At 36.7% G+C, this 15111-nt stretch overlaps 1 protein-coding gene across 1 annotated transcript in view; it reads left to right on the forward strand.

Moving 5' to 3' along the window:
- The window catches only part of OLA1 (Obg-like ATPase 1), a 102669-nt gene that overhangs the window by 37154 nt on the left and 50404 nt on the right, over positions 1 to 15111 (forward strand). Inside the window, exon 4 of the mRNA XM_009704953.1 lies at positions 11528 to 11703. Coding sequence (XP_009703255.1) covers positions 11528 to 11703 — 176 coding nt within the window. The remainder of the gene's footprint in view (positions 1 to 11527; positions 11704 to 15111) is intronic.

The raw sequence follows: 15111 nt of genomic DNA on the forward strand, positions 1-15111 counted from the left end.
GAAAGGGAATAAATTGAAAATGTTTGCATGTCTGCATAAAGCAATGCATTTTTGTCACCTGTTGCTAAAATTTGCCAGCAGATTCTTAAATCGCTTGGAAACTTCAACACACAAGTATTTAATGTCCTTTTTCAAGGAAGGCAGAAGGCATTTACTCAGTGTACGAGTAGTTACTGACTATAGCTGTCTGTACCTATTCAACATAAAGCATTTTCTTGACCATATAAGATTCAGATAGTTTGTGTTGTTATTTCTTGCATATCTGTTCAATATCACCCTTGTCACAAGCTCTTAACGTGATCTGTTAATGGGATTTAGTAAAGAAGATGCCAATGGCTACTAGATGGTGCCAGATAGTTACAGAACACAACTGACATGTTCCTCGATGTAGTTGACATTGAAGTAAAATGTTACTTGAAAGAAAAGCAAATCCCTGAGTGTTAGGGATTACTTTACTGAACTAATGTACAAAATAAGGCGTTTTTTACTCCCCATGTAACAGATTAGCCAATCTGTAGCAAGTAATATGCTTAATTTTCTGTTGGGATGCTGTTTTGAGTTTTATTAGGAAGAGGAAGGGACTAACATCCAAAGTAAAATATTAATATTGAGTTATCTGGTTAACTTACATTAAGATTTGAACATTGAACAGGAAATGTTGCAAACCCTCTTTGTCAGGTCTAGCATCTCAAATAAGATGCAAATTAATGTATTACCTTTTGTTTTCAGTATTTTAGGTGCTGTTCTGTAAAGATAATTCGGTATTTTTTTGTGATTCCAAGCCTGTATTGTTATGTGAGGTCCTAAGAACTGTGATGTCACCTTTAATTTGGTGAAAAGTAATCATTGCATGTGAAAAATCATGTATGAAGAACGAACTTTCTCTTAACCAGCTAGTGATTTATTTTTTTTATTGTTAACAAGTTGATTTCTGTAAATAGAAACCAATAGGCAGCACTCTTACAAAATTTGAATTGATTTGCAAGGGATACATCTGGATGAACTGTATTGCTACTTTTGCATTAAGTTTATGTGTTATGTTATGAATGTCCAGAGGGAAGGTTGTATGATGAGGCACATTTTTATAAGGTAAATTTACTGAGAGGCTTTTTGCTTTTGTTTTTAAAGATACGTTATACATTTAGCAACACAGCACTTCATTACAAACTTATATAGGTCATACACATACATAACAGCACTGATCAAACAATATTTGCTTATTTAAGTCTTTATCAACTCTCATTTTTGTTACACGTTGGCTGGTCTTTCCTCAAGTATGTTTACTCCTCACCTTCGTTGTACAATGAAATAGATCTTCAAAGGAGAAACATTCAGGTATGGAGAATAAGGTTCTTTGCTAACGCATGATGAGCTGAGTTTACAAATCCTTATAAATACCCTTCTAAAAACTCAATTGCTCTTTTTGTAAATGACAGATCTGTAAACATAACTTTTTTTTCTCCTCACTCTGCCAAATTCCATAGTCCATTTTTACAGCTTCTGTTTTTTTGTAAGGCACTGCAAGAAGTTTGGCAGTTTTGTAGCACTCTTGTTTTATCGTAACAATGTAATTTTAAGTTTCAGAATATTTGGGAACTGCTTAAATAACTAACCTCTTGTAGCTGAAAACTTGTCATTACTGAGCTGTCTAGGTATTTATATAGCTTAAGACATTGCTTTAAATGTTTTTGAAGAGAAGTTGCCTTATTGAAACAATTTTACACCTTTCGTTGTGGGTTCCAGGAGGCTTGTGGCTTTGCATTCTGTGCTGAACTGACCGGTTCATTCTCTGTTCATTATTTTACAAAGACTAATAACCCTCCAAGGTGTTGAAGAATGCAGAACAGAGAGTTGAGCTGGCTCTGCACAGGAGCCAAGGTGGGCTCAGCAGAGTTTAATGGCTTGGACTTTGTTGCAGCATTAGGTATCCAAAGTGGTTCAGTAGGAGTACAGTCGTCGTAACCGCTATGCAGTGCTATGCCAGACCCAGTAAAAACTTTGGGGCTGTGGTTTTTATTTTTTTTAATATTTCTGCATCTTTGGCTTAGTCAATCTGTGACACAGATAAGTTGTCTATGAATAATTAAAATGCTTCCTGTATATCTGGTCATTGAAGGCCAGATAGAACTGCCCTCTGGGTTTCTGCTGATGGCTGCTAGTTGCTATTCATGATCTGTGTAAATATATTGTCTTAAAAACACAGTTATTGTTAGCAATTATATTTTGTTATGGTGACTGTCAGAGATTCCAGTTAAGACTGACACTGTAGAGATTGGCACTGAGTATTCCTGAAGAGAAGACCTTGATGACTGACCTTCAGAAAGAAGGGGTAAAATGCACCATGGAGATGGTGATGGTGAAAGTAATATGAATACACAATTATACATACCATATTTCTACTTTCCAACAGTTTCTGCATAGGAACCATGTTTTTGTACAGTGTAGATGCCATCAGATTGCAAATACCTGAGTTCCAGTCTACTTTTGAGTAGGAACATTGTCTTCTGTGAACAGTCTGGATACGTGGTACACAGAGGCATGTTAAAAGTTATTCACTGCTGTTTGTGGCCAGATCTTCCTGTGTGCACTATCCTTTATGCAGGCAGTGCTGCCATGGGAGCACTCGCCAGGGAGGGTGATACTGTGGAGACTCTCCTGTGTTCCTGTTTGCTTCTCTTTTCACAACTTAAGAAGGAAGGTTCAGGCATTAGAACAGAAAGTAACATAAAGCAGAGCATGGCTGGACTCAGGTTGGCAAGAGCACTTGTCTCTGAAGCAAACGTTCGCATTCTTCAGCCTTTTTGGCTTTTGGACATCTTGCAGTGGTCCAGGCTAGGTTCCAAATGCTGCTGCTTCTTCCAGTTAACAGAGTTATATTTTGGAAAAATCTGATCAGAGAGGCTAGTTTTTCCTAGGGAATTCTTATTTTAAACAATTTATGTGGTATGTCAGCTGTCTCAAGAAGTTTTACATTGAGTGCTGCCTTTCCTTGTGTCTTCTGATAGTGAGTCCATGCAAATTACCGTGTGCTGTGATCTTGGGTGAAGTGTGTTGCAAGGAGTAACTGAGGAGTTTATCCCAAGCACTATTTGGTGGGCAGTGCAGTGATAGTGTTTCAAATATATCAAGGGCAGTCAGAGTCAGCCCTCTGCGTGAAGGGCTCAAAGATTTATTCCTTCAGCTGTCAAATAATGTCCTTTACCCAGTGTGACCAACTTGACATCAAATCTCAGCAGGTAGAAGGTTTTGCCTGCAGAGTGTTGGCTACATCCCAGTGGTGCTAGGATGAAAGAGCAATGGCAAGTAAACACGTTTTACATCTGAAATAAATCACTAATATTTGTCAGACTCGAGGGTAATGACTCTGGAACAGTGTTTTACAGATAAGCTCATTGGAACAACTGTCTTGGTAACAACTTTCCTCTGTTGAAACTGCTTCCACCAGGAACAAAATCATGGTTTCTTCTGCCGACTTAATGTGTCCTGCAGTGAATTGCTTTGCTTCAGTGTTTGCCAGGGAGGTTATAATTCTCATCTCTGACCTTGTGCAGTACTTGTTTGACGAGTACTTTTATGCAAATGTAAATTCTTTGTATGCTCAAGAAGTTGATACTACAGTCATTTAAAATCCTGAATTGCGGCTACATGCTCTCATTGTATGTCTGCTGGTGCAGAAATAGACTTGCCCTTTTTTGCCAATAGATTTGCTATTGAAAGGACTGCCATTCAGCCACTATTTCAGACATTTGGGGAGGGGTGCTTGATTTGTGCTCTCTTGACTGGTGGGGTATTAGGGCTCAGCAGGGTAAATGTAGCTGCTTATCTTTTATATAGGTGAGTAATGAATTTGAGACCTAATACTGCACCAGTCAAGAGAGTGCAAAGCAGCTGCTTTTACCATCCTGTGTCTGTATAGCCATATGGTACGCATAAACTGTAATGTCTTCAAAGTAATTAATGGTGCAACTAATATTCTGAACTGTTTTTCTGTTGCTAAAAATCAGCTAAACTTGAGAATAAAAACAAGTGTTTTTAATGGGAATTAAAACCTTTTCTTGTATTTCTACGATGCAGGTAAATAAAAATAATTATTGCCACAGTGACTGCTTGCATTTTAAATAAATTTATACATATTATTTAAAAAAAATCTAGTTAACTTTAAAATATGTAAGTTTTCTTGTCATTTAGGGTTCTGTGGAGCTGATCATCAAGAGGGTTGCAAATCATTGGCGGCTTCTATTTTCAGAGTTCCACATCCCAGAGTAATTTGCTTTAATTTCACCCAATTTAACCTATACTTCACACCATCACCATTCAGCTTTAATAGCTATGTTCTATGCATAAGAAAAGCAGATAAATGTCCACAATTAGACTGCAAGTGATTACAACTAGTTAGGGCTTTACGAAGACAAAACTTAAAGGGCTGTAGCACAAAACAAAGCCACAAAAGATGTCTGAAAAAATTCTTCCTTCAGAAGTCAAGGTTTACTACAGCATTTTATTTAATGTTTTTTGTACTTGATTTTACTTATGTTGAAGATGTAAGCAGGTGCACCTTCTTCAACTGAAAATTACTCTGCTTAAAGAATATTAGGTTTGTGTTACAGGTGATTAATTTCACTTGAAATTAGCTTGCAAGGGAAAACATGCTAAACCTACTTTATTTGTTGGTTCTTTGTTAACACGTGCTATGTTTAAGAAGCTGTAAAATGTTGACTCTGACAGTATTCTTTTGCCCTTCTAATCGTGAGTGTGCATAGTAAAATGTACCATCATCCAAGTTTAATACATTCTATAATGTTAAATATACTTGTACCTCAGTCAGAAATAGCAGTATCTTTTAATGTTTAAATCTTTATAATACTGATGATAGCATGTCAAGCCAGCCTAAGTACAGATATTATTTATAATGTTTTTTGACACTTACAGTCTTGTTTCTTTTGATATCTCAGAGAAATACCCTGCTTCTAGTCCCCCACCCAAGTTACCCTATTTTATTTCTTTTTATTCTCTCCCCCATTCAGACCCCAGTAAATGGCCAGATAGATACTATTGCTCATTTATTTCAGGGCTTATAACAGGGTATGTATGTGTATTGTGATGTGCCATATCAGTCTGCGACGAGCAGCTCTTTTTGATAATAGTTGTTGACTATATGCTGGAGAGGAAGTGCAAGTATCAATTGTTCTCTAGGTCTGGTTTTTGGTGGTGTTATTAAACATTCTCTTACAGGTTATTGACAAAAAAGGCTGGTCATTACCCTAAATACAAATGAGAGTTTCAGCTTGTGATGCGGTTCAGATTCTGATCAAAGTGTAAATATCCTTCTTGATTACAGCATAATGTATATCAACGCAGTTGCTTACCTTTTGTAAATGAGTACAAGACTCCAAAATGCTGTTATGTGGAGCTTAGTATTAGCCAAATATTTTGTTCCGTTTTACTTTAAGGATAAGGATAATTAAAGAAACAAAGTGACTGGTGTATCAAATATAAATTAATCTTGAAGATAATAATTAATTTCCATAATTGCAATTAGGAGCAGAATAAGATAAGTCTAGTAGTATTATTTTGATTTGGATTTTAGCATCTCGGTGGCAGCTTGGAGCAGCTAGAAACAATAAAGTTTAGGCTATAGGCAGCTTCATTTTTGTGTCAAACTAGTTTTATATGCTGTATCATAAAACTTGCAGTCCAATCAGCAACTACATTTAAATACTGCAAATTGTGGCAGCAAAACAATAATTCTGCTGATTAGCCCCTTTCCATTTCTTGTAAGTGAACTGTTTATGCTGTTGAGTACCTTTTGAAAAAAGAAAAAGCCAAAACAGCCTTGATTAGTCAAGGAGTAATTGGATGACTTGATTTTAGCAAGAGAATGAATTGGTTGATGATAGCCTGTAACTAAGTGTAGTGGTTCTGTTCAGATGAATACATAACATACAGTCATCAGATCTTGACAGGTATAACATAAGCAATGCAAAAATCTCTGGAGGCTGAGAGGTAAATTTTGTCAAAGAATTTTGAAGCTGATTCTTGAAAGAAATGGAAAAAAACGTGCATGCCATTAGATGATACCATTTAAAATGTGGCATTTGTTACTGCTGTGCTTTATACATATTTATCTGCTATTGCTTTTGCATGTGAAGAAAAGATGTAGTCTGTGTGTCCTGGCTGCCATCAAGACCCAACAAATAGACGGTTCCTGCTCTTCCTCAGGGAAAAAACAGTCAGCTTTCACATCTTCTCCAGCCAGTCATTCCATTTTCTGGATCTTTTTTATCCAGTGTCACTTGAAAGCAAAGTGCAGAAGCAGTTATTACCGCATTACTTCTTCAATGCTGCTTTTAAAATATTTTTGGGCCCACCATGCTTGGACCCAAACATCCCAGATAAAGTGCTCAGCTGAAGATAAATCCTTCCCTGAAACTGAAGAATCCTTTCGGTTTGGGCCCACTGGCAACAGAAGAGGGAGCTGGTTGTGAGAGTGATCATTTACGAGCTCTTAATTTCTAGTAACTTCATGTTGTCATTACTTTTGGTGCTGTCAGATGGCAGAATGAATTCTGCTGCTGTGTTATGCTTTATTATTTTTTAGCTAAATACTTGCTTTGTTTTAATAGCAATATTTGCATGCCACTAAAACATTACGGGGAATTTGCCACAGTGGATTTGTTTACTTACAGCAAGCTCGATGTTTCTAACTGTGTAGTCTTTGTTCTTTAACACTAAAGGAAGTGGCAGGGATGTATCTTTCAAGCTAAAGTGCAAATCCATCAGCATTTTCTGGGAGATTATTTGAAAAAAGGCTTATCGCTAGAATAGTTAAAATATTAAAGAGAGAGGTGGATTCCATTCAACTTCCTTTTGACCAACTTCTGATAAAAACATACTTTACTTCTGGTGGGATATGCGAGACACCGGAGCAGTTGTAATAATTTTTTTAAATAATGAAATTACTGATTAGGGTTTCCCAGTTGACCTTCTTGTATTGCTGTATGCTTAGCTTAGTTGTTGACAAACAGATGCTTCTATGGGGAGATTCTTGAGTAAGTCTATTTTATGTATATATTTCTTCCTCCCCATATGGTAAACTGATTCCTTTTTTCTCTTACAGTAGTATGCTGTAGTTTCCTGTTGTAGAAGGAGGGGTTTTGAATCACAGAGAGTATAACTTTAGGAAGTAGGCAAAAGGAAGGTGCTGTGGATTGGGGTAATGTTTGAGATATGCCAAGTCCTTCTGTTCTAAAAGCAAATGCAGTTGATGAAGTCACAGGAAGAACAATAGATTTTCATTATGTTCATTGGAGAAGGTCATTGTCCATAGGTCATACTGTCTTGAGAATGCAGTGCTATGGCCATTTTGGAGAAGTTCATATTAAATATCTTTTTAAATTAGTATTTTTTTTGTGTGGAAATAATAAGTAAATAAATAAATAGACATAGTTAGATCAGCTTCTTGTTTGATGAAATTTCAGAATATCACAACTTCTTTTTTTTTTTTTTTTTGAAAAACAAATTTTTAACACAAGTTTGGAAAAAATTGATTTTTTTAAAATGAAAACTTTGGAAGCTGGACCATAGTCAGCAGCCAGTAGCCTGGCAGGTGTGAGTATGCTGCAGATGATAGCGTGTAGGCAAGTTTCTAACCTTGGAAAGGTCCCTCATATTTACAGAAGTTGAACCCTCATTATGTCAATAAGAAGACAGACACATTGTGTTTGAAGTTCACCATATTTAAACACAGCTCATAATCAGAATGGGTTTTACCTCTGACAGGTGACTGTATTTACTCTCTCTGTTCTTTTGCAACTGTCCCATTCTAGTCCTTTTCTTCCTCACCTGGATGCCCTGTTAGTCTTATTTCAGGGAACCTTTCCTCCCTCATTTTTTCTACCAAGCTCTCTTGAGCGAGTAATCAGCTTGAGATCAAAGCAAGACTACCAGATCACCTTTTCTCCCTCTCCCCATTATTTTTACTCACTGATTCTGTTGTAATCAGTGATCAGTAACAGCCAAGCCAGTATCAGCATTTCTTTGTCAGTGTTTATTTTTCATTTGCCTTCTTCAGAGAGCTACATATCCATAAACTGGTATTCTTTTTCTGCGTGATACCCAACATAATCTTAACTGTTCCTTCAGAAAACTGGAATTCTCATCTATTGACTATCATCTTGCATCTCAAGACCTACCTCTCATCCTCTCTGCTTCTTCCAATTCAGCATATTTTAGTGGGTCCTTTTTATTTTCAACAGGCTGATTTTCTACACAGTGCTCGATATCAACTACTTATACTACTGCTTACTCAAGGTTTGTGGCCTGTGTCCACCTTGTGCATCTTGTTCATTGTTCATTGTACTGGCGTTGCACTATTTTTAATTGGACAGTCATGTCGCATTTTTGTTAAAACAGAACCTTTGAGTTTTCTATTTTGCTGCTGTGTATGCTGGAGGGAAGGAGGGGTTATCATATCGTCTTCCTTGACAAAAGAGAGTTAAAGGCCTTGCTTGACAGAGGAATTTCACTCACTAATAAAGCAGCGACAGAGACACATATTAATAAATAGCAATATAACAATCTATATCAGGTAAGATTTGTAGTTTAATATTATAGTTCTTATTTTCATCTTTGTAAGTTGCAGATAACATACACGTTTTCTGGTACGCCTGATTTCTTGAATCAGTTTTACAACTCCATTTTTTCCTACTTTACATTTTTATATAGACTGTTTTTTAAAGCAGGGACTGGATAAAATGTTATTCTAATAGTGTAACTTCGTTAATTTCTCACAGATGTACTTTTTCCGAGAGATCTCATCTCTTGCACAGAGCCTAATTTCTAAGGTTACTGCCAGTTCTTGCTTGCTAAGTCTGCCTTCAGCTCTGCAGACCAGAATTGAATTCCCTACAATGCTCAATGTGATTTGTGCTAGACCATCATTACAAAGAAGGCTTGAGATGGGCGTAACAGATTGCCCAAGACAGATCCCATGTGGATATTGAGAGAAAGTTACAACTAAGGCTTTTTTATCATAGCAGTGTCTCTGTGTGTCTCTCCCTTTTCCTTTCCTTCTTTCTTGAGTATCCCATTGTCTTGCTTCTGGCTAGGCTGTCAGTCAGAGTCTGATCTGTTTTAGATGGATGACTGAAGTCAGCATTGACAAACTCTGAACAAGAGATTCACAAATAAAACTCAATGCCTGTTTATCAAGAAGAGTCTCTTTGTTTATGCCAAAATCTGGACATTAACACCAGTTTGGCCTTTCGTGTATATAAAACCTTATACCTACCACTTCCTTATTGACTGTGGCTGTCTCAATGGGAAGAGATTTAAATTTCTGTCCTCTAAATGTTCCTGATAAGAGGGGAAAAAACCAAAATCTACCATGATTGATTTAATGGATTTCCTGTCTATTTGGAAGGGAATTGTATGACCTTTGTCAGCACACCTGTTGATAGGTTTTCTCCTTTCCAAGTTAGGAAAATGCACTTTTCCTCTGAATGTAGAATTGAAAATTTGAGCTCAAAATCCAGTGTTTTAATGGAATATGCAACTAGTGTTCATTTCTTCCATGAGAAGAGTCAAGCAACTGGTGAGGAGGAGAGAAGGCTAAATTGTTGCAATGACAGGGAAAATCATTAATCGTCAGCTCAGTAGAGGGGCTCCTTTCCTGAGCAAGCAACTGCGTGTTGCCAGACATGATTCGTCTCTTGTCATCGATGTTGCCTAAATGAGGTGCAGGGATGGCTGCTGACACAGACATGAGGAGAGCTGACAGGAGGAGGACACTTGAAGAAAACTCTGGCAGAATGTTGATGTGTCTGCAGGTTAAAGCGTTTAGTGGACTGAGAAGAGAGCGAAGGTGAAATGTATAGATTCAGTTTTAAAGAGGTGGAATTATACTGAATTAATTGGTTTTGGATGAATAAAGAACTGGATTTTTTTGTGAAAAGGAATTCACCTTACACATGCTTTTTCAGGAAAACTTCATTCTTCCTTAAGACTAAAACAAGCTGTTTACTTTTTTTTTTTCCTTTTTATATTCTAAATGAGAGATGTTCATAGTCATGGAGCTTTTCTCCCAGCTTTTAACATTTTATTGTCAGCAACATTTTAAACCTGTGTACCATGTGTTTTGATGTAGAATCTTTATTGCTAAAACCACTGTTTTCAGGAAGTTAAAAAAAAGATGAAGTTTAAGATATGCATGACAAAAAAGAACCCCAACTTTCTGTATATCAGTTAAGGAATTGACTGTAGTTTACCCTGTTTCCTATCTTATATTTAGTACAAGAAATGCCTTGGGAGGGCTTTCCCTGTGTAAAAAATACGTTGATTTTCATTTTGTTAATAGTAATATAAAATTATTTTCATGGTTGATTTCTCAAACATACCATTAATGTTACAGGGTAGGCATGCAAATATTTTGAAAATTGATCCAGGAAGAAGTAATAAACTGTTTTTAATTGTTAATACTTTTATTTTTAAAATATGTATTGACTTTGGGGGGAGTGGGGGTTTTTTTTTCATGATGCTGCTTATCCGACAATTTAAATCCTGGTTGAATTATGTTGCCAGATTGTCTTCAGAAGGGCATGAAGTCAGCACACATGCTTCAGTAATATCTGGTTGTTTTACCCTTATGTTTCCACTTGGCAATTTGAAATTATGGCTTCAACTGCACTTTAAATATGTGATAATAGCATGTGTTTCTAATAAGGGCCAGCACCATTTTGTTCAGATAGTGTGAATGGTTGTCACTCATATATGACAAATGCACCTTCATCTGCTTCTTTGATGGCCCCCTAAAAACCATACCCTCAAATCAGACCGATGAAATTAGCTGCTGTGTAAATTGTGTGTCTGAGTGGTTCATTATCTAATCACCGTCAGAACCACAGTGATAAAGTAGATTGAAACAGGGAAAAGGCCTGCCAGATGATTTCAGGCCTTTTTTTTCTAAGCCTTGTTTCCCTTGGAAACACTAAGAGTCATTCAGAACTTCGGAATTCTTTGTCTAGAACTTCTTTTTTTTTCTTAATGCATAAAATTGGTCAGCCAGTGAGGGCTGCCAGGGTGATTTGTAAGGTTTTCTTTACATGAGTCTTTTAGTCTTTACTGCATGTATTAAAAAGTTCTGTGATGTTCAATTTAGCTACTATGTTTGCTACTGCTAGGTTAAGATACTGTTAAATACAGTGGTACCTATTTTCAGGAAAGTGCTCTAGCCTATTCCTATTTAGAGGAAACTCTTCAAGATGTGTTAAATGCTCTCCTGAAATGGCAAAGTGCTATGCTTTGTATGTATCTATATGAAGCTTTGGATTCTGGAGTTGATACATAAATTAACAGACTAAAAGAGTACAGTAGGAAATACTGCAGATGGTGCTTGTATATGGGCAATATGACAGACCTGCTGACTTTACTGGTTCATGTCAAACTCTTTGTGACTCTTAATAGAATGTTGTAAGTATATGTTTCTTGTCTTTTTAGCTTAATATGTAATTTGAGTGTTCTTTTGTTTTAGGAGCATTTGAAGATGATGATATCACTCATGTTGAAGGAAGTGTAGATCCTGTTCGTGACATTGAAATAATACATGAGGAACTTAGACTTAAAGATGAGGAGCTGATCATGCAGAGTATAGACAAGCTTGAAAAAGTAGCTGTAAGAGGAGGAGACAAGAAATTAAAACCTGAATATGTAAGTATAAGTATATGACCTATAAAAGTAGGTCATTAAGTACTCTCTGTATTGAATTGAAATTTTTTGTATTATTGGGTTTTGTTATTGATCCCCCATGTGTATAATATGAAACATTACTACTATTTTTATGTGTATTTAAAAGTAATTATTATTATGACTTGAAAATTATTAGAATGAATTGTTTGCTGTTGACAGTGTAAGATTTCACTGATAAAGCTAATTGTAATTTTAAAATATTTAACTGTTATTTTCTTGCTGACACAGCTTTGTATGAGAATTACCAATGCTTTGTCAAACTTACATCAGTGTTTAGTTGTAATTCAAAGTCCAGCAGTCACTCCTGAATTATTCTTGCTGTTAAGTTCTAGTCCGATGTTGATACTAGTATTCCTGTAGCCACTAAGTGAATATATTCTCTTTGTGTGGTTGTGCTTTGTGTCTTTTACTGCATGTTAAATAAAGACTACTAGTTGAAATTAATTTTAGAATGTTGTTGTGGAAAGATGCTTAAATGAGCTCAGTTATCACAGGGTAGTAGTGGTGTTTCTTTGTAAATTAGAAATGTATAATAATTATCAACTTCAAACTATATTTTTGTAAATGATTATTTTACTGCCACTTGACTTCTGAGTCTGCTACACTTTGCCAGTAGTCTAGTTATTAATTTTTCTTTATTCCATTAATCTTCTATAAATATTTCAGGTGGTATATAAAGTGCGTTCTCTAATTATTCCAGCAGTGTATCAGTGTGGAAATAGACTATTTATGCTTTACAATTAAGCAGTGAAAAATACTGTTTTCTCCCATGGCTTTTTAGATAGCAGGTAGTAAGAACAACATTGTCATATCAGTGCTGCTGTTCTAGTTTATCAGCATTGAAGTGCAATGAAATTTGTTGGACCTACCTAGTGCTTGAAAGTGAGTAGGAACTGAAAGTGAACACCCCTCTCCAAAACGTTCATCCTCATGATGCGGTGTTAAAAAGCACTTATTTTGTAGCTTCTTTTGGTGAAGAAGTAGTCTTCATCTGGCTTGAAAAGTATTTTATTCCCTGATTGATCTAAGCCAGAAAAAATAGCTATTGTTGGATTATTTGAAGGCTTTTACGTAAGCCCAGAGAGAGAGAAGCAGGTTTGCTTCATGTAAGGTCTTATCTGACATATGTCAACCCTGCCTTGGGTACGTATGGGCAGTGATTTTTATTTTTTACAAAGAGTTGCACCTGCTTAGAGGAGCAGTGCAGCTTATACCAACAGTTTCAAATAGCATCCACACAATCTTTCACCTTTTAATTCATCTTAAAGAAAGGGGCAAGCAAAAATCCTGTCCGTAGTGAATTCAAACTTCAGCCTAAGGCTAAGTTTTACATTGGTATGAGATGATGAAAATGAGGAGTGTTGCGATGCTGTTCTGGCCCGGTCTTGAGCTTGCTTGCTTGTGTGGTTGTCTTTGGCAACAGCTTTGCTAAGCTCCTCATGATGGAGACATTCTTATCCAGTTTTTGAGTGTACCTCTCTGGATGCTTTGAGGGTTTCATATCATACTCTATGTTCTTCTTGTGCTAAGGAAGAAGTCAGCACTTTTGTGATTGCAAAAAGACATAACTGAAGTGTATTTTAAGTAAAATTCTTAATAGTCATCGTGCAACTGTAATGGGTGGTAGGTACAGTTACTGTTGTATGACAGAGCTGCTCATACTCATTTTTTAACTACAGGAAGTTGGTATGTGTTTAAAAACAGAAAATGTCTGATTATTGTCAAATCAAGGGAGACAGTAAATAGAAACCTCAAATCTAGAAATACAATTTAAATTAACTAAAGAAAACTTTAAAATCTGCATTATTAATCTGTCTTTACCCAGCTTCAGTTTCTCGTCCTTCTCTTTGCCTCTTCCTTCAGTCCCCTAACTACTACTTTATCTGTAGTTCACATGTCAAAATGACTTTGTCGTCTTGTGTTTGTAACTTACACTTCCTGTCATACCTTGGGGTTTTTTTTATGCTTTCTTTACGAACACATGCACAGAAAACCACAGGTTCCTGCGGTTGTGTTGCTCTGCCAGTTCTGTTCTCAATAACAGCTGTTACACTTGACCAGTCTCAGCTGAGTTTGTCAACAACAATAGAAGTGTCAAAGGCATTAAATTCCTTTGTTTCATGGAAAAGGGTGGCCAAACAGAGTGGAGGGGCACAAATTAATCCTCCCTTTGAGACAAAGGCTGCACATAGGAACTGCAGTCACTAGGGAATCTCTTCAGGGAGGTGCTGTGGGGCATGATGTCTGTGAGTCCTGCTGATCTTGGACCTTCTTCCTTTGTGACTTGTGTGCTTGAATTGTGAGGTAAACAGTAGACCTTAGTAAAGTGGACTTCTTTAAATGGTAAAGGTCTGTCAAAGCTCTGCCTGGTTACTTTTCCTGGTAAGTCAGTCCTTAGGCGTAGTTACACAGCTTCTACAAATAGATTTGTGTAGTTGTAACAGCAGTTCTTGGGCTTTTCCAGCTGCTAGATGGGTTTATTTAGTTTTTCAGCCACTAGGTTGTGAGGCACTCCTGTACAGTTTGCTTTGCCTCTTTTCCTTTAATGTTTTGTGTTGCAGAGAAGGCCTGTGGTTGCATTTATATAGTATACTGCATGATTAACTGTGTGGTAAATGACTTATGGGATGAGGAGAGAAGCCACACAGGATTGATGAAGAAAACCGTTATAGATTATGCCTCCCTAAAGCAGTAGCCAAGTGTTAGGAGTGTATTTTGGCTGTTTGGTGATTCTGCAGTTGACGAATCTTGCATTTTGCAGTTAGCTTGTTGGGCACAGAGGGAGTTCCCTGTCCAGCATAGTTTGTAATGTTGTTTCCATGCTGCTTGTGGCTACTATTCAAGGCTTCCTCTTTCCAGGGCAGAAAAGTCAGTAAGAGGCAGCGTAGACTGGAATTAATACTTTTTTCAAATGGATTGTCTTCAAAAAACAGGGGAGGGGGGAAGGGAGGGGCTGGGAGAGAACTTGTCAGGATTTCCCTTTTTAACTTATTTACAAATATAATCATACCTGTTGCTAATACTGTGTTCTTTCCATAGCAGAGGTGTGCAACAAATGGGTCTTTTCTGTGCTCTGAGTGTTCCCAGTCATTTTCCATTTCAGGAAAACTAGGAGGTTACAAGGGGAAAAGCTTGGTATTTGTAGGTTGTTTTGGTTTTTGTTGTTGTTTTTAAGGCACAATGTTAAAATTTTAGTCTCTTTTTCATTGTTTTCCCATCATTTTGGGAGTAATTTAAGGTAAAGACACTTGAGAATTTCTTAAGAGTTTTAACTGGTTGAGAGTTGTGAAAGTTCTGTAGTTTATTCAGATAAAGATACTGCAAGCTTTCTTACCTGTATTGCTTTCAGACCTTTCACCAGCTTGCTTT

Source organism: Cariama cristata, unplaced genomic scaffold (genome assembly GCF_000690535.1).
Source record: "Cariama cristata isolate BGI_N322 unplaced genomic scaffold, ASM69053v1 scaffold24957, whole genome shotgun sequence".
Taxonomy (NCBI): domain Eukaryota; kingdom Metazoa; phylum Chordata; class Aves; order Cariamiformes; family Cariamidae; genus Cariama; species Cariama cristata.